Genomic DNA, 27,337 nt, shown 5'->3' on the forward strand with positions numbered 1-27,337 from the left:
TACTATACAATATCAAAGGACTGGTTATGAATGCTTTTCAGCAGCACCATAAGCATTGTAACAACTGTCATGTTTCTTTTTCCTGTGCAGGAAAATAAGAATGTCAAAATTTCACCATGAAATTCTTACAAACATAATAGTAACCTCATGTTCCTAAATCTTGAATGTAGTAACTATACTCTACATTCATTCCCCCCCCCCCCCCCCCCCCATTTTTGACATGAGGTGGCTCTTTGAGATGTTTACTGCTTTTTCTGAGTTACATTAGAGAACAGTGGAAGTTACACAGCAACCTGCTGCCAGCAAAAGCAAGTTCCAGCAAAAGGCTCAAGTCAGTTTCTGCAATTCTGCTGATACAGATTACATTCTAAATGGACAGTGGTGGGAAATGCAGTGTACACCCAGCTGTCACTCAGAAAACATGAACAAAAAAGCAAACACTGAAATAGCAGAGCAGACTTTCTCCCAAAGGCTACTTTGCCTTAATCCCTCCTATGCACTGCTTTCCATGGCACATGTAAGTATTATCCTACTAATTTGCCTAAGGAGAAAATTTATGCAAATAACTTTCCTAAAGACATAGCAGGATGGAATTGACCTGAGGCCTCACAGTAAAGAAAGCCAATAATATTCACAAACTGAATGGAGAGGAGCATCCTTATTCACCATTAAAGGCTAGACTGAGCAAAGCACTTCAGACTTAAACCGATTTCTTACCAGGCAGTGCACAATGCAAACATTCTTCTGGTCTTGTTTCAGCCATAAATGCATGTTCTTGCATATGCTATAAAGATTCTGAAGACTTGGTGCTCGTCTTGCTGGCCAGCCACATTCGGAAACCTTCAATGAGAGAGACAGCAGAGGCAAGAAAGAAGATTACATCGTCACATATCTCTGCATAGCATAAGCATATATACATACAAGAGACAATTTTACACTTTAATGCCACCTTCATGTAGAAATTAAGCAAGATGCTCAAAGAAAGTAGTCTCACACAGTGTAAGCATCACTTTGTAGGATGAACTGCAATAAAACTGTCTATAGTCTGCTGCAGTAGAAGTATCAACAACTCATTACTGCCTGAAATTTTCTTAGAGCAAGGAATAAAACAGCTTTCAACTTGATTTGTGCACATATTCTTAAGCAAAAAAAAACCTAGAAAGACTTGGTTTGCTTTTCCATTTGTCCTTTATTCAAAGATCCTCAACAGTTGAGTAATATTCCTTCTGCAATTAGTGCTACAAAACACTACCAAATAATCAGCTTCACTACTGAGAGTCTATATGCTCAAAATCAGTATATGAAACATGATCCTTGAGCACTCTCAACACCTGAAGAGTAGATGTTCTACCAGGACCAAAGAAATAACTTCCAAAGCAAGCTTTTTCTATTTCTTTTTAGCCAGGACCAAAATTACTGAATGTGGAAGATCAAGTTTTGCTATCAGCAGCATGTTTTCTTACCCAGATAAGAGTTCAAGGTTTACTCTGAGATGACTGACTTTAATTGATGGAGTATCGCAAAAAATTCTTAATGACATTGGTTTTGTCCCAAGCTCAGAAAAAGGCTGAAAGAGAGTCTGACATACAAAGCCTCCTACAGCTTTTCACTGTATTCTAGTATTTCAATTAAAAAAAGGACAGTTTCCGAAAGTATCACTTTGCAAGAGGTTTAAATTGAAGTTTTTTTTGTTAGTGAAAGCTTATGCAAAGCCACTGCTGAACAAATAAAAGCTAAAGCAACCTGTCCTTCATATGCCTGCTCACCACAAGATTCAATGTCAGCTTCAGTACATCTCAAATATTACAATATCAGTGAAAGAAACATATTGCAGCATTACAGCTACGAACCAGGAAACAGCCTAGAAAAGGTGTATTCAAAAATCGAAAAGAACTGACTTCTTTCTGACTTACCATTTACTTTCTGCTCAAACACTAGGTTGTTTGTTGTTTTTTTTAATTCAGATTACACCATACAACATTACCTTCTTTTCCTTTGGCCACATTTTAAGCTAAAAATGTTCTTATTACTAGCAGAATGATGCGGAGTACCAACCTCTGAGCAACCTCTTCCAAGAAGGACTCAAAACCAGCAGAGAAGACTTCAAAACTACCTTTAACTTTAACCAAGGTTGAACAAATTTGTAAAAGTTCCATATGGATAGCTTACAGCAAGAAAGCAAGAATATATAATTTCATAAATGCCTACTAAGCAAAGTGTGGGAACTAAATTTCAGAAGCTGTTCTCTGATCAAGTTTAAGGCTTGCCATAACCACCTTTTGCAGGCGCTGAAGAAAAACAAAGCTTCCTTACTTCCTATGTGGCTGCTCTCACCCAGCACTGAATAATAAAGTCAGTCAGTATTTCTCGTTGTGCATCTGGATTTCAAAGATGGAGAGGGAAAATTTCCCAATATATTTAAAGAGTTTGTTTTCCACATAAAATAGCTGACTTATTTTCTTTTTAAACAGACAACAGTGTTTTATAGAAACTTCCTGAATACTCCCAGCCAATAAAGTGGGCAGGAACCTACAATGTTTTGACAAGTTATGATCTACTATTACTTCCCACCAAAACAAAGACTATAACACGAAATGAACATCAAAAAGAAACATAGACCAGAAGAGTTCCAGACCACTGGAAGATTCAGCTGTGCTCATTTTACCATTTACAGTACTAAGACATGAGGAATATCAATGTATAGGCACCTCAGACTTGCATAACCAAAAAACATCTCCAGGGTAAACAACTTCCCAGCCACAGAATTTACCATTCCATAAACAGAGATTGATAGCTTTATAGGATGAAGAACAGATCAGTTCACTATGTTGGCCTCAGACTTTCCATCATCTACTGCTAAAAAGCATTGCTGAAACTTTTGCCTTGAGGTACCTCCTCCAAATAATTATGCAGGAGGTTTCCTGCATGATTAAGCTCTGCCTTCCATATTGAACAGTCTCTGCCTGAACCTCATACTGAACCACATGCAGATAAAGTTGAGTTCTTCCACCCAAGAGGCAGTAAGTATTGACAACTGAAAAAAAAAATTATCTACAAGTTTACAAGAAAACAGAAGGAAGTGACAAGCACTAGACAGAATACATTAAACATAGCTCAGCCTGACAGCTTAAGTGAACTTGGATAACTGAAGTAGTGTTAAGGATGGTTCTGCAGGACAAGGCCCAAAAGGGGGTTACTGTAACAAATAATGCTTCTAGACTCTCCCCTGGGCAGTCAGTATTGTGGGGAAGGGGCATGATCATTACAGGCTGTTTATGTGAGGTCTAATGTGGCCAGTGCTAGACAACTCACAACACAGTATTAGTCTCCACTATTGTGCTACTTACAGGACAGTTGAGGTGCATTTAGGAGGAGGCACTGAATGCCAGTATCTCAGCACCTAACAAGCTGTCCTCACTACCTTGTTACTGAATTAGGCAAATATCTTCATTTTAGTGTCAGTGAAATAGCCAGAAAAGCTAACAGGCTCAGTTAAGCTATATCAATATTTCAGGCAGTAGCAACAAGTAGTTAGCTGGGTCTAAGCCGTATGACAGTCAAATGATATGTAGTGGGACAAAGAGAAAGTCCAGTGAACAGGATGTGCAAATCAGTCACCTAAGGAGTACTACCTTTGATGAAGGAAAACCTCTGAATGTATGAAAGATTGAAATTTTAGTAAGATTTTTAATTAAGTAGTCTCCATTTATATCTGAAACATCTACAGTACCTGTACATGTTTTCAAAGATATCACTAGCCTAGGAAGCACAGGCTTTAGTCAGTATGATTAGTCTTTAATCAGTTAAGTTTGGATTAAAAGCAAAAGACAATCAGAATATAGGTTATTCTTTGACCTTATGTTTATGCTTATTTTGTGATCTTTTTGATTATGCAGCTTACTTGAATGTATCTCACAACGAAAAGCTGAAGGTATAATCAAGATAGTGTTGAAGGACCTCTTAGAGAAATACACAAAAAGTATACACACCCTATTATGGAATCTTGAAGACCTGTATGTTCTTGGAGAGAGATTGTACACAGCATAGTGGCCAGGATGTTTAGAGTCCAGACATAACCGCACATCTTCTATGTTATTTTTGATGGCAGATTCTACACCTTCAGCTGGGAAGGACATCACTGAAGACAGAGCAAACACCAGGTGAAGTATTCACTTTTTAATATATTAAGATCAGAAATTGTTCTTAAGCAGACATAGCTATCATACCAGCAATTCTTGAAGTGATGTATGATATATCCAAGTCTCCTTTTGCATAACTGAAACAGAACACATTGGAGTTAATACTAGGAAATAGAACCATTCAAGTCATAAGTCTAAAATCCAGGTCTCAGGCTACACTCACCACAATGAACAGTGTTTCATTTTTTCCATTTGAGGCTTGTTAACTCACACTTCAAGATTTTCACAATAGATGTATTTGAACAGTTACTTGTTTACATCGGTTGCAGTAAAACCACTTCTGGGGATTTTGTACAGGTGCCTTCAATGTTTAACTCATTTCTCTAGCCCCTACTCTTACTGGTAAACCTTCATTAGAGGTATCAGTTTGAAAGCCTAATGAGGATGCATTAACACTTTTAATGGAAGACGACATAATGCTTAAAGCAAAGACTGTTTTTAATATTAAAGTTTAAATTATGTAACTCTGCCATGTTACTACCTGAATCTTTCTTCATTCAAATCATTCCTCAAAAAATTCACTTCCAAAACTCCCACAGTAAGGCATTAATCATTAGTCATCTTTCTCATATAGTTGTACACAGTTTTAAAAAGCAGCCTTTTTGGAAAATAATCTCCCAGAGATTTTTTGTATTTAGATCCATTCCCTTCATCTCTACGTAATCACTTACATTTTGCCAATAATTTATTCTTAAGACCACTATTTTTTTGTTTCTAGGTTATCTGCTATGTAGCAGGAGCAGTAGGACAAAAGAGCTTGAGAAAAAAGACTGAAGATCCCCAGCACAAGCCAACACCCTTGAGTGTAGTCACATAGGTCTGCACTCCTGATTGGCAAAATAAGAATACAGAATACAGAACCTAAAGAATTTGGTTTAGACACCCCCAACTTAAATAAGTCATTATCACATTATCTCCAGAATATCAAGATGTCATCACAACACTATGACACATGTTTAAGGAATGCAGAGGCACTATCAAAGCAATGCTTTTCTATCATTACAAAGTTTCAAGGCACCACCTGAAAGAGCAGACCTCGAATACTGCACTCACATTTTGAAGCATCAAGCAAGAACATTATGCTTTGATTCCTTACTGCTTGCTAATAAACACGAAGGAGGCTGGAGGGATTGATTAAAAAACTATTGAATTTACAAGGATTGGGAACAGGATTTCAGGTAAGGCAAGAACAACTGTTCTGAAAACAAGGACATTAAACAGTATTTAGGCGGAATGGCATAATAAGTGTCCTAATAATGGTAATGTCCCATGGTCTCAGAGAAATTGAAATCACCACAGGAAGTTTGAGAGTCTCACTAGACGAAGCACTAAAAAACTCACCCTTGAAAAATCCTGTGTAAGGAAATAGACAGAATAGCCAAACACTATTTCAAAATTCTTTGCACATTTGGAAGGACAAAACTTTATCATGTAGCTCAAGTGGTAACACTGTTGCAGTCAAACAAAGGCAGAAATTCATATTCAGAGCTAAGAATCATTTCTTACTGAAAGTAGCGATGAACATAGTCCTTTATATCACTGACAAGTGTCAAACGTTATTTGTTGTTTCCACCCACAAGCTTCAAGCAAGAAAACATACAGATCATTCTACTGATATCACCTTTTTTGATATCAAGGTAAAAACCACCTAATACGATACTCTGAGAACAAAGAACCATTCTCTTTAATGCTATAACACTAACATTAAGCAGCAACTTCAGACAAAAGCACAGAACTATTAGGACTGTCAGTTTTTTGTTCTTCACAGCCCTTTCCTTTGGGAACACTTTCAGACTTCTTACTAGCATCGCTCAATTCGCCTTTACTTTTTATGTTTGTCTAAACTAAAATGCAGCATTACTAGAACAGATCTCACCATACACCCGATGCTGAAAAAGTGCAGTTTGGTATATCAACAATAGATCACAACCAACTCAAGCTTGCTGTTTTGCAGGAAAAAATCTGTATGGCTATTAAAACTGAAAAAGCTTCAGAATGTTTGTGCTGTCTTAATTAAAATGTAGCTGTTAAACAGCAAAATGAATACAAGTCTCCTAAAACATGTGACCTAGTCCTTGAATTACTATTCCTTGAACTTTATTACGAAGATTTCAGAGCTGTTCCAGTGGTAAGACTTGAACACAAGGTACTCTGTTTTTTAGTGGAGGGCTTCATGTCATGCTGGTAACAGAGATTGCTTTAAATGGCAGGAAGGTGAAAAAAATTCATATTCTTCACACTGCTAAGCATTCTTACACATTTCAAGATATAACCCTGTAAGTAAACATCAGGAATAAGGTCTTTCCTTTCATGTTGTTAACAGCAGAACCTCCATTTACATAGCAATGCTGCTGGGATTGCTTATTACCTGCTGGCAGGTAATAAGAGTAGAAGAACACACAAACAAATTGAGACTGCATGGAGGGTTTCTGGCTTATGATCCATATGGAACACTGTGTGCTTTTTAAGGCTCTAATTAAGCTAAATAGGAAAGTATGTTATGACACTAATATTTAGTCACTTTTCTGTTTATACCACGCTAATTCAAGGCTTTCTAGTGAGAAGTCCAGTCAGAAATGTAGCAAATATATGAATTCTCATTTTGCAGAATAAATGCCTAAATAAAATCAGAAGTTTTAGTTAGATGCTAAAAATTTTGCACTGCGTAAACGGTTGGCATTATCAATCTTGCCAGAGAACAACTGCACTAAAGACCATAACGAATATTAAACAAAAGATCATTCCAGCAAATAAACAGTGAAATTTAAATTAACAATTAAATTCACAAAATAAACTAGTTAGCATACAGCACAAAATTCTACAACAATGCATCATTGCCTTGTGTTACTAACAACTGAAGGTGGAAAAGAATAAAGAATGACAGTCTAATGACACAGCTACAATGTGAGCATGTAAACCATTATCTCAGTTAAATAATGCTCTAACACTAAGCAGTCTTCCTCTAGACATCTCTACACTCACAAGAGTAGGAAAACCATCTATTCATCAGCTAAGCACCAACATTTCTGCAGTTTATTTCTTTAAAAGCCAGGAAGAAACGCAGCACTGAAATTCACAATCTGCTCCCATTTGGTTTTCCTTTATACTGAATTAATCATTCAACTACCTAATGAGACAAAGATCCATGAAAAAACATTAATGCAGTACCAAACCAGAAAGAAAATTACATTAGAAGCAAAGAAAGCCAGCAATAAAATCAGCTAATTGTTCCCTAGATTACTAGATCATAATCTCTTCAGTGAAAGAGACTGGTTTGACAAACCAAACCAAGATTGATGGTAAGTTTTGCATGCTGCTTTTAATACCAGTGAAGACTGGATACGTAAAACATATGTTTTTAACAGGGCATCTCTAACCCGTGCAGATACAGACCTCAATAAGCATAAAAGCTGGTCAAGGGAACAGCAGTGTCATAAGCAAGACACAGATGAGCTGAACAGGGGTATATCAAGGCCGCATGGCTGCAGGCTGAGTTATCAGGCACACATGGGTACATCTTCTGGGACAAAACTGCCTTCTACACAGACACTGCTCTGCCATATCAGGACCCTTCAGAGCAGTGCGTATCAGCTCCAAGTGTGTATACACCCTAGGACTTCCTTTTTAGATCAGTTTGTATCAGAGGGCTGAACTGTTGCTGTGTCCTCTCGTGTAGCTATAAACTACTTCTGCCTGACCTGAATCTGTAATGGCAATGGCAGCACTTGCAAGTGAGGTGGCCTGGGGGACAATCACGATGGCCATCATTCACTGTCCTCTTCAGAGTAGCCTGTGACATGTGTTTTCAGACTTCATCACTTATTAGGATAAAGAAGAAACCAAAATTTGAATTAAGGTAAAGGCAGCTATGGGAGAGAAGAAAAAAATTAACATTTTTGCAGCAACTACAAAACACTAATTTGGATTCAGTGAGAAAAAAGTCTGTGTGCAGATAAAGAACTCCACAATTCAGAAAAGATATGGTAAGTAGGAAGGAGCGAGCCTACCTAATGGGATGACAGACTCCGACATGAGGAGTGCTTAAGCATGGTAAGGAAAAAGCACAACAAGGAAAAGATGTTTTAGTTTGTCCAGAATGTCTGCTTCTCATGTTTGTTGAAGAGTTTTGGAAAGGCCATCAAGAATGTAACAGTAGAAGAAGTATTCTCACATCCCTGATGGTATCATCTGTAGCCACAACAGTTTGTAAAGGCAGAGAATGACCATGACAGAAAAGGTATGTCCTACAGTAGATGTAAAGAATTTAATCAAGCTGAAGTGTAAAGCATAAATAGTTTAAGAACGCACAAACCCAGTGGTGGGACTCCCAGCAGCACAGTGAATGTTAAATTCTAAGAATATCAAATGCTAAAGAACCTGAGACTACCCTAGGTCCTGCATAACATTAAGCACTGCTCACATTAATTCATGTTTTGCCATTTCAGTGAACTGTTAAACACAGTTAAGATTCAAAATACACAGACTTATCAAGGAATGAAAATTACAGCACTAAGGGCTATTGAAGAATACTGGTAATTACAAGTGTTACAAGAGTTTCTCTTTCAATATTGATTAAATATTATCTGGAAAATAAGTATCGAAGTAACTGGTTCTCACTAGCATAATTATGTACTTCATGTATTCCCTCCTTCTTTCACTCCCCAACCCAGTGACCAAAGTCACTTATATAACCCTAGAAAATAAGTAGCTGTATGAAGACAGATGATCCTCCACAAAACGAAGATTTGTTTGTTAGTCCAGAGCTTAAACAAAAATCTGACAGTCTCACATGCTCTGTCAGAGGTGATGTGAACAAGTCACCTAAATAGTCAATCAGCCTAGTCCAGAACTGTGAGGGACTGACCTCCTCATGATGAAGCTTGGTCCTTAACATATACTGTCTGACAAACCTTTGTCAATCCATGGAAGTGCTGTATCCCCCATTAGCTGGAAAAGGCGTGTGGCTTGTTGATCTCATTTGGATATCACAATACCCCCACCCATTATGAGCTACAGGTTTACATTCACAAGCTACTCAATTCTAATCAATACCCACATGACTTTTTGTTATAAATACAAATAAGATGTTATAGTAAATAGCTTACTTGACTAATATTTAGTAAGTTCTACAAGACATGCACTAAAGTGTCTCCAACAGCACTCACATTCCTGACAGGCTTAAACACCACCAAAAAGCGAACAGTCATGCCAGATAAGGTTTGAAGTAGTTTAGAGGATTTCAACAGCTCCTTAAGTCTCTCACAAATTTAAGGCATAAATGATCCTGCCATGGAGTTCTGCAGAACAAGTTCCATCTCCATCATACTTTGCCATTTTTGCCAAAAAAGTGACTCTAAAGCACCAAGCATAGAGTTCAGCCACCAAACACTAACTAGCAATTCAGAAGTAGCATAGTAACTCTAAGAATAAGACAGATGCAAGACTTATTTTGGGCAGTCACTATAATCTAAACAAAATTGTAGAGAAAAGCATGTGAACAGCACCTTTTCAGACAGCAAGTACTCACTGTCCTATACTTCAGGTGCTGCCATATGAGCTCTGCAGATGCAGCTGGATGTACAGTTACTGTTTGATTCCTTGCACGCTACACTTATAGAACCAAAGGAAATCAAAGAAAAAAGCCATATGCCTGTTAGGTAAGAGAAAAAAAATAAGGTGCAGGTAGAGCATAAGGCATGCCATATTAAAAAGTCAATTTTAGACAGTCCTAATCCACCACCACAAAAGGGGGAAGTGGCACAAAATTAAATTCAAAAAAGTAATTAAACTTCCAGTGGCTTTTAAAGAAGAAACCCACTTGTAGGAGCAGGAAGAGGAAACTTTAGACATAACTGACTGATGGAGGACAACAATTCAGAAAGTATGCAGAGACAAGAGCACAAGGAAGTGAAGCACATGAGTGCTTCAGAAGCATGTAGTATAGAATCAAAACACAGTATCAGAGTAAGACCTAATATAGGAACACAGGCATGTGAAAGTATTTAAGCGTTATCTGTCAAAGGAATAAAAGTAATTTCTCCACTGCAAGATTTAAATCTGAGCAAAACTGGTAGAATTTAAGAGAAGGAATAAGTACCTTCGAGTTGATAAATAGTAGAGCTGTCAAAGGCAAGGAATCTGCACATTTCCATGTTCTACCACACAGTAAATTTCATTTAACAAGATACCACAAAACAACCAGAAGTAGGACTGAAGAGGAAGGGAGAGGAAGATCAGTTCCACAGAAGGTAGCAGGTACAAGGAGATAAAGAACAGGTCCACAAGACAGCACATGCCAAACAAATAAAACAGAGAGCAGTTGCTTAAAAGTTGTAGCTTACAATGTTACTTCATACGTGGAATTCCTAACAATTCTGCTAAGCTGCTAACAAGTCACTGCTTTTCATCAACCAACAGTTCATTCCTCTTGTACAGCTCCCTGTCTCCTCTTGAGTCAGTGTGGTTTCCCAGGATGAAAGTTTGATGCTACTGTGCCAGTTGCTTCTGTAGAAAGCTTAAGGATAAACCAAAGCTGTATAGCTTTTGCAACCTTTTAAAAATAGAGGACCTGGGCTTTCTAAGCCACACATTGGAAGTTCAAACAGACTAAGTATAAGAGCAAACAGCTAAAAATGCTCTTGAACTGGCTACAGAGGTACAAGATCTCCAAATCAAACTTACCTGTTCATTACAAACATTTTGGAGCAGCACTACACGCAAATTACAATCAGTGACAGAAGAGTACATTGCAAGCAATAGACTTCCAAGCCATAGTGCAGTATCCCAATTAAAGGGCCAAAAACCCACAGTGAGGGACAAGGTTCAGTATTCCTTAGGAGGCTCTAGTTCAGTCATAGTATTCAGTACTACTAGAATTAAGCAAAAACTTCTACGCCACAAAATTTTATTATGAGTTAAAACTGCATCATACAGATTGATCAATATTGATCATGTAGAGGTACTAGAAACATTTGGAAAGGGACTGAAAATCTGATTAGGAAAAAAACAAACACACACTAGTATCTGGGAACACATACATCAGAACAGGAGATTATTCTTCCATGTAATGCAGGGCAAAGGAGATCCTCCTCTCGCTTCACCTGGAGGGCATAGGATTCCACCTGAAAGCTAAACTGGATGGAAGAGCTCATACACTATTTCCCTGCAGTTTTTCTTCTCATCTCCATTCCCTTTATTTATACCATTCACCACTCCAACTTCTTTTCTTCCTCTCTCATTCATGGAGGCCCTATCTACTCATTCAATTCATGCATTCTGAACCATGATGATTCTATTCCATAACTTTCTACTCTGCTCCAGCCCCCACCTGCTCATCCCTCCCAAGCTTTTGATACCTAAAACACAGCAGGGAAAGCAGTACTTATTGACAGGCTTTTGTCCCCAACATTCTCATTTCTAGTATATGACTGCTGAAGTAACTTTTGAATTTGTATCTCAAGGTTAGCTACCAGCTATTAGAGCTCATACTTGGAAAAGTATGCTGAATGTGATAATTTCTGGAGTAAGCTCCTGACCCTTCATTTAGAACTCTTATAAGCATGATTTTAATTTTTTTTTTTTACTCACTTGGCCACAGACTGGATAACTTTAGAAGATGTATCCTTAATATTAGTGAAAAATCGCTCTGTTCCACCCCTCAGAATATCAAAGAACCCTCCATAAGTCTGGTCACATTCCGCAACGGTCAGGCCTAGAGTAGTTGAATAAAAATAATTGTACTTTAAGTCACATCCTAGAATGGGCTCCGCACTAAAGCAAGTTGCCTATAAAGCTGGAAGTGAATGCACACACAGGCTACGCCTTGCTGTAAGGCTCGCAGTTCTGAAGTTCTCCTTAATTATGACCTACGTAAAAAACAGTACTTCCTGCAGTCAGGAGGTACTAGCAAACTACTTAACACATTGTTTAATCGACTGTTTGCATTTAAGTGAAAACAAAATGGAAATGTTTTACTTCCAGAAAATTTATTTCATATTGACAGTACAGCAAAATACCTTTTTTTTTTTTAGTATCCGTCTCTAAAGTTCAGCTTATCATTAGCAAATCTACTTAAGCACCCCCAGTAGAGACATTTTAATGCAGGGCTTCAAAAGCAGCTGGCATTATTAACTTACTTTTTACGCACAACATTCCAGCTAGCACAGAATCACAGCAAAACATCCCTATTAAAATTATTGTATACAATAAACAGTACTCATTCTTGCACAAAACAGATGGCCAAACAGCCTTTTGATTATAATCCTACTAGAAAACTGGCTTCTTCCCCAGAAATTGATAACATTATTGCAATAAATATTACCCAATTTTAAAAGTTTCCCTGGAACATTAATACCCTTTGTCTCATTGGCAATTCAGCACAGTAATATTAAGCAAGAAATATCAAGCTGGAAGAAACATTGAATACAGTATGAAATACTTCTTTGATACCTTCTATATTAATTGAACTGTTCCATTTTCACATATATGTGATAACATGGGTGCAGAAATTTCCATTTACTAAAAAATTATATGCAAGTCTATCAAGCTTCTCATTTTCTTTACTTTATTAAGCACAATTTTCAACTGAATGAACTCTGGAATATCTATTTTTACAGAGTGGGTATGTCCGCTTTGAACCATGTAATTTTGGAGATGTGTTTTGGTTGACTCAATTTAGTACTGCTAGTCCAACTACTGTTTTTCCTCAGGTGGTACCACAACTCCTTCTCCTCACCATTAATGTCCTGTGGTGCAACCATCTCCTGAAGCCCTCCCTGCCCAAACCTCCCGCAATTAGCTGGGCTCAACAGCTATTTCTGAAAGTACTGATTGGATAGCCAAACTGAGTTTAGGCTGTTGCCTTTTTTTGCCTTTGAGGCTGTCAGACATGAGTCTCTTGGAAGTGAAAAAAAACTAAATAGCTTTAGACTATGATCACTGTCACATGTATTTCAAGCTATCACAGGGAGCCGAGCCTTATTTGGGGGGAGGAGCAGAGAAGGGAGATGTGGACCCCAGATGCTTACAGAAGTATTTCTTCCTCATATGGGTTTTTCACATGCTAAAACAAACATATATCAGGTAAGTGACTCCTTAGCATTAATGAACTAGTGTAGTCCATAGTCAAAATCCCTGTCATTGCTTCTGCATTTCTTTACCTCAGACACTAGGCACCCAAAAGCCCATTTTAGTATAAAGTTATACCAAAAGCCACAGAATGTTTGCTTTTTAAGTTGCAACATATCTTACGTTAAGTAATTCTTCTTGGAAAGGAAAGTAACTGTCACTTTCTTACACCAAAGATCCAATATTGTGCACTAACTCAGGATATGTACTGATTTCAGTAACTTCTGCCACAAAGTAAAAAGGTTTCAGTTAAAATACAGCATTCTGAGATTTAAATTTAAACTCCTCTTAAATTCTCCTCTTTACACAAGCCACTTTCAAATATCATTGCCTCATTAAATCAGAAAATTTTAGGTTTAAAAGCCATTATATTCATTTGTCATAACCTGAAGACTACTCTCTACAGCTCTTGTTCTTATTATTGCTTATTGTATCTGCCACTTTCGTCAAGTTTTAGTTCACCTCTTTCAAGTCTCCCACCTCTGTAGGTCAATAATGCATTTTAGTTTCAATTATTTTATGTAGGCAACTGAATTTTCCCTCGCCCAGCAATGAACCTGAGAAATTCACATTTGCATGTATCAACACAAAACCAAACCCCGTGAAAAATAAAACAAAGTTAGAAACAGTGATACAAATGCAAATAGCTACTGCTTCTGCGAAGTGCATAAAATCCCCACAGCATGGTTTTTTTCCACATAGAGGAAGTACAACTGGTTTTACACTAGGATTATGTCTTTCTGCACTTACCTGCATTGTACATATTGTTGAGCTGTCCTGCAGGCTTGGATATCTGTGAAACGGAGGTCACAGATGTCCGAGGCTGAGCATTGTTTCCATAGCCTCCATTTTGTTCCAGGAGCTGAAGAGATTAATACTCATTACAAATATTTTCTTGACAATTTAGCCAACTTGTTATGTTTGGTAAATTACTTTTACTTTGTGAGAACAGGTAAGCTGAACCTCAGAAGAAAGCCAGAAAGTCAAGATACACTAACTGATTCACTTGCAGTATTGGGCAAACAAGCACTGAACAGAAGACGCCTAAGCGTGTTTTAAGTTAGAGCAGGCAGAGCCTTTGTATACTAGATTTTTCTGTCCAAGTTAATTGTGACTAAATGCAGCATGTCAAAACAGAGCATTTGCATGCTGAAGAATGACCCAAGATCATGAGAAGTTTTTCAATCAGCAATAAGAAATACAGCTAGTTTCCTTTAATGTCACACAAGCTCTGTGCTTTAAAAGGCATATTTTTAAAGAACCTGTAACTGATACAGATCAATTAAATTGATCTTCAAAACAAGTTTGTGTGAAATTTTCAAAAGACTGTAGAACAGGGGACCTGCTCTGTTACTAAGCTCTCACTGGATAAGAGAGGAGAGAAAGGAATCCTAATTAATAATAGTCCTTACAAGACATCTTTACCTCTGTGATGGGGGATTTAGGGTTCACATTCCTAGCTGCTGCAATCTCCTGCAGCTGATTCACAAGTTCAGTGATCGACAGTCTCTCCTCTGGGTTCACCTTCAAAGTGGAGCCTAAAAAAAAGGAGATTCAGACAATGTAACAGACACCATTCCGAGCTTTTCTCCCAGCAGAGACTAATAATTTCTTCAGTGCACTCCAGTGCAATAATCAAACATGCAGAGTGGAGCAACTCCTAAATCCAAATCCTAATACCATTGTCATAACAGTCATCCATGAAAAAACACCATTTAAGGTTAAGAATATTTCAAATAATATATTTTAGGATCAATTAACTAATAACCTCAGAAATAACTTTATTTCTAATACTGTTGGAGTTGGAGACATATTTCTAGCACTGTGATTAAAGTTTCCAATAATCTATTTGAAATTTAAAGAAAACAATTTCTAAAGCAAATTCAAAGAAATGGATTAAAATTTTTAGTAACCATTAATTTTTAATTACCATTTGTAATAACATTTTTCACCATCACATGATCAGTAATACAACATTGTATTGATGGATACAAACAATACAACACTATTTTATGGATACATCTTTGTATCCATAAAGACACCAAATTAAATAACATTGAAAACTTACGAATGAGATCATGAAACACAGAATAGCGGGTCTCATTTTGTGGGATGGTATATTTCCCATTGACTATGCGAAGTTTAGCGCCATCTTCAAATGGATGTTGCCTAAAGCACAGCAAGTACAGGATACAGCCCAGAGCCTGCACAGAGATAAAGGCAGAAATATTTCATAGAACAAAAAAAAGACCTCTAAGATAACTGAGTACAACTGTAAACCTAACACTACCATGTCCACCAGTGACCCATGTCCCTGCACACCACAGCTACACATAGTGACTTAACCACTTTCCTGATCAGCATGTTCCAATGCCTGACCACTCTTGAAGTAAAGACATTTCTTCTCATACCCAATCTAAACCTCCCCTGATGAAGCCTGAAGCCATTTCCTCTCGTTCTACCACTAGTAACGTGGGAGAAGAGACCAACCCCCACCTCACTACAAACCTCCTTTCCGGTAGTTGTAGAGAGCAATAAGGTCTCCTCTCAGCCTCCTCTTCTCCAGGCTATACAACCCCAATTCCCTCAGCCGCTCCTCATAAGACCTGCTCTCCAGACCTTTTACCAGCTTTGTTGCCCTTCTTTGGACACACTCCAGCAGCTCAATGTCCTTCTTGTATTGAGGGACCCAAAACTGCACATGATATTCAAGATGCGGCCTCACCAGTGCCAAGTACAGGGGCACGATCACTCCACTACTCCTGCTGGCCACACTATTCCTGATACAAGCCAGGATGCCACTGGCCTTCTTGGCCACCTGAGCATGCTAATGGTTCATGTTCAGCCAGCTGTCAACCAACACCCCCAGGTCCTTTTCCTCCAGGCAGCTCTCCAGCCACTTCTCCCCCTGCCTGTAGTGTTGCATGGGGTTGTTGTGACCCAAGTGCATGACCCAGCACTTGGCCTTGTCGAATCTCATACCGTTGGCACTGGCCCAACTATCCAGCCTGTCCAGGTCCCTCGGTAGGCCCTTCCTGCCCTCCAGCAGATCAACACTCCCACTCAATTTGGTGTTGTCTGCAAACTTACTAAGGGTGCACTGAATCCCCTCATCCAGATCATTGATAAAGACATTAAACAAGACTGGCCCCAAAACTGAGCCCTGGAGAACCCTGCTTGTGACCAGCCACCAACTGGATTTAGCTGTTCACCACAACTCTCTGGGCTCGGCCATCCAGACAGTTTTTAACCCAGCGAAGAGTACACCCATCCAAGCCATGAGCTGCCAGCTTCTCTAGAAGGATACTGTGGGAGACAGTATCAAAGGCTTTCCTGAAGTCCAGGTAGATAATATCCACAGCCTTTCCCTCATCCACTAGGCGGGTCACCTGGTCATAGAAGGAGATTAGGTTGGTCAGGCAGGACCTGCCTTTCATGAAGCCATGTTGGCTGGGCCTGATCCCCTGGTTGTCCTGCACATGCCTGGTGAGCTCACTCAAGATGAACCGCTCCATAACTTTCCCCAGCACTGAGGTCAGGCTGACAGACCTGTAATTCCCCAGATCCTCCGTCTGGCCCTTCTTGTAGATGGAACCTTTTCCTCTACATTCCTGGAGATGAAATCCAGACATGAATCCTCCTCCAGGATGAGCTGTTCCATCACCTTTCTAGGGATGGAGGTCAGGCCAACTGCCCTATAGTTTCCCACGTCCTCCTTTTTGCCCTTTTTGAAGACTGGAATCATGCTGGCTACCCTCCATTCCTTGGGCACATCTCCTGTCCTCCATGATCTTTCAAAGATGGAGAATGGCTTAGCAACAGCATCTGCCAGCTCCCTCAGCACTCATGGGTGCATCCCATGGGACCCCATGGATTTGTGTCTTGAATTAGTTTGCCTGAATGATCCTCCTCAACCAAGGCAAAGTCTTCCATTCTCCAGATTTTCCCTCTCACCTCTCGGGGCTGGAATGCCTGAGGGCCAGCCTTAGCAGTACAAAGCATGAGTAATCTCTGTATCATTCTCATCTTTGCTATCTGTCATTATTTTAGCTAGATGCACTACCTAGACATAATCATTTTGAACTCAACAGGCTGTCCCAGGATTACATGGGTGGCAGAGCATGAAAGACAAGGATTTGAAATCAAGGACTAAGTATTCTGGCTCTGTGGTGGCAAGTTCCAACTAGGCAACAGTTCTACTGCACTGTCAAAGTAGTTCAGCGTTGCCTCTCACAGTGGAAGTCAAAGCTAGATATTTGAGAAAACCTCAGATACTACTCTCATTCATTTAATATTTAGATACACAGTTCATACTATTTAAGTTTACTTTGACATAAGACCATCTAATTCTATGTTTATTTTTCACATTTTTATTTATTTCACCAACAAATTAACATGAAGACTGCAAAATCAGCTTCACTATGACATAAGCAGCTATAATACAGCAAGAGAAAATTTTTTTACCCAAATGTCCTGTTTTTCAGCAATTGGAAAATGTGAATACAAGTCTATAATTTCTGGTGTCCTGTACATTGGCGTTGTATTCCTCGTGATCTGCAAAAGACAGAATTTCTTGAAACAGAAACTTGGATAAGCTCTACCAACACTCAACCAAGGAAACAGCTCTCCATGTAGAAAAGACAGCATTCTCACTTTGAAAATCAATTTCGTAATACTTGTCGAGGCAGAAGCCATCAACTGAATCCTGCAATAGTCACTATAGCTTTGATATAAGGCTGTATAACTGTGGTATTCAAGAGTCCTTACAAACTGCAAAGCACGTGAAGTAAAATTGTGGAGTAAGCGAATGCGGCCTCCTGTCACAGCACCGGAGATCCCATCGCCCTTGTTGGATGCAAGCTGCGGGATGGAAAAACAACCCACAAAAACACAGAACTGAGGCCGTGATATGCGGGACAGAAGGTCGGGGCACAGCTGGAGCCCCGAAGCAGGACAGCGTGCTTATCTATGTTTATACCATACGTGGAGCTATTGTGATAGAACACATTCAGAGGCGGAGAGAAGGGAAAAATACTAGCTCAGGAGGCAGACTATATTAAGGCTGCTCCTTTGTTAATAAACGACTTAGGTTTTGCTTGTGCATGAATACGGAGTCCATGTCGTGAATCGCCACGTAAAATGACTGTTCTACATGAGGCAAAAAGGGATATGGACATGACAGAAAATCAACAATAAACGAAGAAGTGAATTCATGCTCCCATGTGTATTTCTCCCTTCCTCATCACACTTAATGATAGTGCAGATGCATCCGAAGAGTTAAGTATGTCACAAGGATCCCTGAAGAGACCTCTTCTACCATCTTTCTGCATAGACTAAGACTGGTACTGCATCATCTTTTGTTCTCCAGAAACCAATGGACTGCTCTTGAAGGACACTGGATTCCAAAACGGGGAGTTTACAGAGACTCACGATATGAGAAGTTGCACACATGAATTTTTAGCATCGCTGTATTTCTCCATACTGAATGCTGAGTCTAGTTGATGTATCCCATTAGATTTACCAGCATTATTCAACTCTAACCTAGAAACAAATGCACTTTGAAAAAACACACTGTGTGCTTAACACAGACGCTGTAGTCCTAGAGGCACTGCAATACTACCTATTCAAATTCTGAGTAGACTTGCCACTTTATGTGTTATCCAACTGAGAAAAACAGATGAGAAGGTGGGAATCACTTCAGCACAACCTATTTTTGACTTCCTTTCAAGAGTGCAATTAGAAGAAACCCTAGCAATCACTTCTATTTTCACACCAGATTGCAGAATGGACATGGCTCAAGTAGAAGCAGTGTTTGTATATGCAGCTACAGAACACAGCTATGATAATAACTGCAGACAGTGTTTGAACCCTGGCAACACAAATACAAAACAAAAGCTTTATGAACACTACAACTGAAAAAAACCCAGTTGTCTTAAGTCCCATGAATCAATATGAGATTAATAGTAACAATTAAGTGAATTCACTGTTGATAGTAAGATTAATCGCATTGAAATAGTCTCACCTCTTCTTCAACCAGTGCTCTCTTTTGTGCAGACCAGCTGTAGTCAGGATAGTAAGCTACAGTTGTAGCACTGCCGAAGTCACAAAGTTTAATCATCCCTTGGTTACTAATAAGCAAGTTTTCCACCTTCAAAAAGATGTAGAATAATAAATTAAAGACATTTTTTCTGTATACTAACAAATGCTTTTCCACATCAAGTCAAATGTGTATTTATAGAAATAAAAAAATGCTCACTTTAGGCCAGAACATTGTTTTGAGTGTTTGTTTCTTAGAATATCAATCTCAACCAGCAATCTGAATTCCCTTCTCTGTTCAATAACCTTTGCTTATCTCCATGTACAATAACAACGGTGGGCATTCAACATAAAATTAATTTTTTACATCAAAAATGGTCACAGTAAGACCAGAGTTCAAGGTTCTGTACACACATTCTGGTATTTGTGCTTTGGTAAAGGTTGCTAGTAACGTAAGACATTCTGGCTGATTATTCAGATAACAGGCTCTATGACCTGTGCTAAGCAGACTAGCTGTGCACTGTATGGCAAATCCTGAAAACACCAAATTCAGACAATTAAAATAAAGAATCACAAATCACAAATCACCCTCTAGGCAGCTTAAAATTTTTACAACTAAGTAACTAGCTGGCTTCTTACAGTGCTCTAAACACATATTGTAAGTCTGAACTTCATCCAGCTTCAGGAACTGGTAGCACAGTTAAACAATACTTATTTGGCTCCTGATTGTATCAAGTTCTCTGCTTATTGCATCATAACTATCACTTCATCTTGCTTTGCAGCCCCTGTAACATGAAACCAACATGAAACCAAATTCCTGCCTTTTTCCATATTTTCCTCTGCCAGGAACTTATATTACTTGACAAGAAAAAACAGACCTTGAACTACAGCATTAGCTCAACTTCTATGGAGCTGGCTGTAAGAAATTGAAAATTAATTTGTAAATAGATTTTTACTCCATTTTCAGAGAAGAGATGCACCTTTTCTACAAGGTTTTCTAGGGTCTGGTGTATAGAAATTTCAGTGAGGAATGGAAGACTATCCTAGACGTAAAACTAAGCAAGTTGTAGCCCAGATTGATTAATTTCTTTGACATGACCTAGAAGCCTGCTTAATGGTACTGAGAAAAAAAAAGGGCATGTTCCATCATCACAGCTATTTTTATATTAAGATGCTACACTAGTACCTAACAAAGCTTTCAGTAACAGTGCTGAAAACACTTAGCATACATTTACTTTTAGAAGACGGTTTCACTTTTCTTTCCCAAAACTAATCAAGTACATGCTTGCTTAAGGAGGAATAAATTTTCCTTTTTTTATGTTCAGTTGATATCACATCAAGTAGGAAATAAACGTGTGAAATTCAGACACTGTTTCAGGATAAAGAATCTCCTTCCTTGTATTTTATGTTTACGAAGACCACCTTTTTCCACTAGGTTCAAATGTATTTGTAGTACAGTAGAATCTCACTGATGATTAGGGCTCCTTCATCTAAGGCATAGCATACACGTAAAGCTGAACCCCTGCCTTCAAAATACAAAATTCAAACACAGATTATGTCCTTTCAAATCTCTGGAGTTTCTAAGAGGACACCACTTTCTACAGCATAACCCTGTAGCATCTTTGTAAAGGCTAAGATGAAAATTTAAGAAACAAAATATATCATGGATAATGCCTACCAAACTTTAAATTCAAGTTAAAAACAAGCTCTAAAATGCAATGCAAGTTGTTAGGTCTAAACCAAACAGCTTACTACGCATCCCCCAAGGCTATGTCATTTTTTACAGATAATCCAACATTACCTCCTCTTCTCCTTCAAAGTTTTACCTCTTCTATTTAGAAAGCCTGCTCACCCCAAAACTGCAACTTGGAAGTCATAACTGGTTATTTTATCAAAAGCAAACTACTTAAAGACTAACCTAATCAGAAAACCATGATATACTACTTTTCTATCAGCTTGCTCAGATAGAGCACACCACAAGGCACAGGGGAAAGATGTTCTTTGAAGAGGTGCAAGTATTTCAGTGATGACTTATTGACATCCAGCTGCCTTGGCAAGGCAATACACGTAAGCACCACACTCAAGAGCGTCCACTGTATTCAATCAACAGCCTTAACACTGATTCAGCCCTACAGGCTCCTTTGTTTAAAAATTCAGCCTTTACTTAAACATTGTAATGCACCTTTAAATCTCTATGGATAATAGGAGGCTTCTGTTTATGCATATGCTGCACTCCTCTGCAGGTCTGATAGAAGATCTTCAAAACGGTGTCACAGGAGATAGGTCCTTTCAATTCTGCTTTCTTTAAGAATTCCACCAGCTGTCCTGCAGGAAATCAGAAAATTCACATAAGCACACACAGGACACCACAAATTCTGAAAGCTTGGTATGAATAGCCAAACTCTTCTCATCAAGGAAAATTTACTGTCTCAAGGTGTAGTATTACATGGCAAATCCACACCGACTGCAGTGCCAAAGGCAATGGTGCTGTAAGGAACTGTTCCTCCTCTTCCTTCTTCTGACTAGTCTCAGACACAAAGAGAACTTCATGATTATCCCAATTTAAGATGAGGTTGAACTGTAGTCTCCAAGAACATGATCCTTATCCTATAAAAGATGAGGTTGAACTCTACAGTTCCACTGAACTATGTTATCTTTAAAAGGCTTTCAAAGCTTCTAGGCTGTGAAGCAACCTGTGCAAAACAACTGTCAGAAGCAATATGCATTACTGGGAAAAGACAAAGTTTACCTTTACACAGCTCCGTAAGCAGAAGAAACTCTCCCTGTCCTGTGTCTGATTCTTCTTTTCCTATAGATGCAGCAGAGCAGAACTGGACAATGTTGGGATGACCTGAAAGTTTTTTCTGGAGATAACGTGTTTAAGGAAGATCACTGCCAAGTTTATTGATAGTACTGTATACAGCAGTTCAGGTATCTTGTTTGAAATCTTAGCTTAAAACAGAAAACATTACAGCTGCAATTACAATACTAAGTAGAACAGGGAAATTCATGCCTCAGCTGAAAAAAAACAGACTTCAAGGGAAGGCACTGAAGGTTATGTAATAAAAAGTCAATAAAACATTAAAATCCTTGTGTTAGGGCTCTGAGGAAACCGGACTTCATAACAGGCCTAGTTACTCCTTTTTGTTTTTTGACAATGACTGCAAGGTATCAGCACAAGCACCAGAGACTGTTTAACTATCAGCTGCTTCTCTAGCTGGCTGTTCAAGAAAGGGCTATTGTATCAACACCTGTCTTTCCACAGCAACTATTAGGTATGTTATGTTTTAAGTAATTAAGCTCAAAACACATTATCTGAAAGACGAGGGAACTTATGCTCCCACCGTACTGGCTCAACAACAGAGCTCAGAGGGTCATGATCAATGGAGCAGAGTCTGGATGGAGGCCTGTCACTAGTGGTGTTCCCCAGGGGTCTGTGCTGGGACCAGTCCTGTTCTACATATTCATCAATGATGTGGACGATGGGATAGAGTGTAACCTCAGCAAGTTTGCTGATGATACCAAGCTGGGATGAGTGGCTGATACACCAGAAGGCTGTGCTGCCATCCAGCGAGACCTGGACAGGCTGGAGAGCTGGGCTGAGGGGAACCTGATAAAATTCAACACGAGCAAGTGCAAGGTCCTGCACCTGGGGAGGAACAACCCCAGGCACTAGTACAGTCTGGGGGCTGAACTACTGGAAAGTGGCTCTGTTGAGAAGGACCTGGGAGTGGTGGTGGACAACAAGCTGACCATGAGCCAGCACTGTGCCCTTGTCGCCAAGAAGGCCAACAATATCCTGGGCTGCATTAAAAGGAGTGCGGCCAGCAGACAGAGAGGTTATCCTCTCTCCACTCTACTCCACCCTAGTGAGACCACATTTGGAGTACTGTGTCCAGTTTTGGGCCACCCAGTTTAAGGAGAATGTGGAACTGCTTGAGCAAGTCCAGCAGAGAGCTACCAAGATGATCATCAGGGGACTGCAGCATCTGCCTTATGCGGAAAGGCTGAGAAACTTGGGTTTGTTCAGCCTGGAGAAGAGAAGACTCAAGGGTTATTTCATCAATACCTATAAGTATCTAAAGATATTAATAGATACCTATAGATATCTAAATATCTAAATCATTCTGTGATTCTGTGATAAGTAACAATTCTTCACGCTAAACCTTTTGCCATATTTCACTTCCAGTTCAAAAATCAAGGTATCATTTTTGAACTATGTAAAGGGGAGTAAAACATAAGTGATCTCAACTCCTGCCAGTGGAAGTCACATTGCATTATGCCTGTTTTGTGTTACCCCTGATGGGCATCACCTTGGTTATATATAGAGACTCATGCTTGCAAGACAAACATGCACTATTTACAAGATGCATTCACCAAGTCCAAAAAGAAAAAAGCAAAGGCACAAGAACAACAAAGCTATAAAAGAAGGGCAAGTCAGATCCACCAAATTAGAATGAATCTAAAGTACTATTTTATATCTAATACATCTCTTTACAACCTTTTACTTAGACCTGCAGGAATTAATTTCATTTCACAGTTATACACCGGAGAGTTAGCAACAGTTATCCCTCATTCATGTTGTGGATGTGCTTTAATGAGCCTGAGCTGTGGAAAAAACATCCAAAGAACATCAAGTCCTTTACTCCTGGCAAGATGTAGCCAGAGCAGCTAGAAAAATGTATTGTGTTACAGTAGTCTGTTCTTTGCAAGTGTACTGCTAGAGAACTCGGTGTAAGATTTTGGCAAACACTTCAGCAATCATAAAAAGAAATATTTCAGTAGCTTAAGATCAGTGGTTTGCCAGGTAACTCAAAATCAAGCTGAACACTCACAGTGCTAAACAGAACAGCATACCACAGCTACGCACTGACTCGTGAAACAAACTGAGGGTCTTAGAGCTGATGTTGGGGAACAAATATTGAATTTACTAAAGCTGAGGACTGAAAACACCCTGAGATTATATTATAACCTACCATCTAACATTACTGAAGACAAAAAGGACAGCAACAACATTGAGAAAGATCTGCTTGTTTCTGATGCATGTATTCTCCTGAAATCCCTTCCTTAACATTCAGTATTACTTTTTAAAGCCAGACACATCTGAGGCAGAAATTAAGAAACACAGAGTCAAAGGAAAGTTTTGAGTAGTCAAAAGGCAATAAATCCAGTGCATGTGAGGGAAGTCTACTTAAGATCTAAATATCATCTGAAAAGTCAAAGATCTCTTGACCATAGTCACAGGACTGCAAGAAAACCCAAATTAGAATTTCACTTCTTGCTAGATGAAGTACACAAAGTCTACACTAGCTACAGAAGTTATCTGCACACATTAAATTCCTGAAACTTTTGAAGAACTGAACTTGCTGGATGTTGGTGCCAGATCCATGACAAACCGTGAACCCAGACCCTCCTCAGAACTTCAGCCCTCTTAAGCAGCGTATGGCATGGAAAGAACTTAATCTGCAGCACTGCTCCACTTCACAGAAATGTTTGATATCAGGCAATTGAATCAAAACATTAACGCATGTTCCAGAAAAGGATACCATAAAACAAACTTCCTGAATGATGGCTTTGTTCTTTTCTTCTTCATTCGACAACAATCGCTATCAGAAAACAGAATAGTTGAGAAAGTTATTAAAACTTACAGAAAAACAGTGCACAAGTTCTTTTTTTTTTTCCAGAACACAAAGAATAAGCTACAGTCAAAAACCTAAGGAACTGTGACGGGACAATAAACAAAGCAGGCTGTTTCTACATTTGGATATGGTGCCATAAATATAGCAGCCAGTTTTCCATCTACCTGTACTGTTCAGGTTTAGCAATAACTGAGCAGTTTTAACCTTTGACACTCAAAGTAGCTGCTCTTACAGTTTTCTGTTCTATAAAATACTAAAGGCTCGTAGCTACAGCACTGTGCACTGATCTTTAGGAACAGTCTTCCATCTACTCCAACCAAAACTTCTCGAAATTATGCAGCCTAACTTTTTCCAATGGTACCTGAGTAATCAGCAGCAAAGTCAGGCATTACTATTTCCAATATCACTTTGATTTGGAGTCAACATTTGACTAGAATCAATCTGAGCGTTTGGTACAAAAGTACCAGCTTTACAAAACAGGCGAAGTATAGTAATGGTTCGTCTTTTATCTTCATTTTAAATGCGGCTACTTCTGGGTGACATTTTGAACACACATACTATCTGGGTCTGGTCACATGGTTTGTTACTGTAGCATGTGGTACAAAAAGGAAATTACCAAGTAATTACTGGTGGTATGATGCCATCTTACCTCTCTCACCTCTCATACTACTACCTTTTTCACTTTCTCTCCAAGATAGACGTTTTCATACTGATACAGTCACATAATGAAGCCTTGTGTTGTAAACACAAGTGACTTTTTTGCATCAAAATATGACAAATTACTTCACTTTATTGTATTTCCATAATACTTCAGTTTTTCAGCTATTGCATGAATATTGTAACCCTTCAGAAAACAAGCATGCAGAGGAGTGTCTCTTTAAAGTGCCAGGCTGAATGTTTGATCAATGAGTCAAAGTGTGGAGCATTATTTTTAATATTGATGAAACTTACTCTGGAAGTACAAAGGTAGGTTAACTAGTAGGCTAAATCTGCTTTTGAGGAGTGAAAATATTGCTGTACTCCGCTTCAGGTAACTAAGAAAGATTCTTTTTATTCATGCCACAAAATGTTTGGGGCACGGTCATGAATTTCTAGACCAAATGAAGACAAACAGCAGTGGTACCTAATAGAGCAACTCCCACCTAAGTATGAAGTGCAGGGTCCTAACAGGAATGGCTGTCCTAAATACAGGTACAGTGTCATACAAACACCACTTTATCGTTATGAATTTTTCTGAATGACTTGTTCAGTGACATACATCAAGAATTAACTGTTTTGCTTGATGCTTTAGCACAAAGACAGACCTTGTAAACCTGCAGTGAAGAAAATTCATTTTACCTTTAAAGCATAATCTTTGCCACTTCCAAGATCCTGAGCTTCATAGACAAATGCAAAGCCACCTACAAGAAGACAACACATTAAGTCAGTTTTAATGTCAGCATTCAGGTAAATAATTGTTTTTAGTCTAACAGTGCTAATACACGAATTTAGATGCTTCTCTGAACATAAGTATCCATACTGTTCAGTGGCTTGCCAAAAGTATGGGTGACCTACATTACAGCTAAAATATTGTCTTCCTTACTTTTACACATTCTAGAACCACACTGACCTGTTACTTTCCTGCATTTCATTAGTTTGCATGTGCAGACTTGCTATGAAGCATATTTTTTAATGCAGGACCTTATAACACCAAGATTCAGTAGAGCCAATATTACCTAGTGATTTTAATTAAACTACTTGGTTTTAGTGTTAGGCTTCCTATAAGGGCAGCAATAACCAAGGGAGACAAAATATTAAGTATATACCTCCTCGTATTTTTTAGCAGAATTTCCATGCTTCAGGCTTCATAATAGAAGTGGAAAGTATTTTCAAGAACTGAAGAACACACTTCCAATAAGGGTCATGCTGGCAGTAAATTGCAATTTGTCATTCCATACATCATTATTTTCCTTGCAACTTCTTTTGTCAGAATATTTATTTTGAACACTACCAATTTGCTCAAGAACACTGTGCAAATTTCTACAAAGTAAGAAAGACTGGGAAAAAGTTACAGGTCTGCCACTTTCCTCAACTGCTAATTATGTTAATCCACCTGTATCAAGAGAACATATTTGAACAGTTCTACTTTATTTTAAAGCTCCTGGTATCAATTCCATTTCTTCTGGCCATGTCGTCCTCATGGGTGCACCAACAGTGTGACGGCATATACGTTCTCTGTCTATTGCAGAGTATCTCTAGTACAGTAACAGCCAAAATGCCTTCCTACTCCTTTAACATAAATTCTATTTTCATTGAACTACATAGCAATGTTCTCTTTAGCAATAATTTGGAGAATAA

At 38.8% G+C, this 27,337-nt stretch overlaps 1 protein-coding gene across 2 annotated transcripts in view; it reads right to left on the minus strand.

Moving 5' to 3' along the window:
• Nucleotides 1-27,337, minus strand: part of GAK (cyclin G associated kinase) — a 75,725-nt gene that overhangs the window by 39,303 nt on the left and 9,085 nt on the right. For both annotated transcript variants that reach the window (XM_075079870.1, XM_075079869.1), the window contains exons 2-14: nucleotides 26,339-26,400; nucleotides 24,908-24,967; nucleotides 22,111-22,225; nucleotides 21,544-21,686; nucleotides 19,348-19,473; nucleotides 17,790-17,879; nucleotides 15,394-15,529; nucleotides 14,751-14,863; nucleotides 14,076-14,187; nucleotides 11,787-11,910; nucleotides 4,227-4,276; nucleotides 3,990-4,138; nucleotides 718-840 (exon numbers count right to left, since the gene is read on the minus strand). In XM_075079870.1, coding sequence (XP_074935971.1) covers nucleotides 718-840; nucleotides 3,990-4,138; nucleotides 4,227-4,276; nucleotides 11,787-11,910; nucleotides 14,076-14,187; nucleotides 14,751-14,863; nucleotides 15,394-15,529; nucleotides 17,790-17,879; nucleotides 19,348-19,473; nucleotides 21,544-21,686; nucleotides 22,111-22,225; nucleotides 24,908-24,967; nucleotides 26,339-26,400 — 1,403 coding nt within the window. The remainder of the gene's footprint in view (nucleotides 1-717; nucleotides 841-3,989; nucleotides 4,139-4,226; nucleotides 4,277-11,786; nucleotides 11,911-14,075; nucleotides 14,188-14,750; nucleotides 14,864-15,393; nucleotides 15,530-17,789; nucleotides 17,880-19,347; nucleotides 19,474-21,543; nucleotides 21,687-22,110; nucleotides 22,226-24,907; nucleotides 24,968-26,338; nucleotides 26,401-27,337) is intronic.

The sequence above is a fragment of the Phalacrocorax aristotelis genome, chromosome Z (assembly GCF_949628215.1).
Source record: "Phalacrocorax aristotelis chromosome Z, bGulAri2.1, whole genome shotgun sequence".
NCBI classification, from domain to species: domain Eukaryota; kingdom Metazoa; phylum Chordata; class Aves; order Suliformes; family Phalacrocoracidae; genus Phalacrocorax; species Phalacrocorax aristotelis.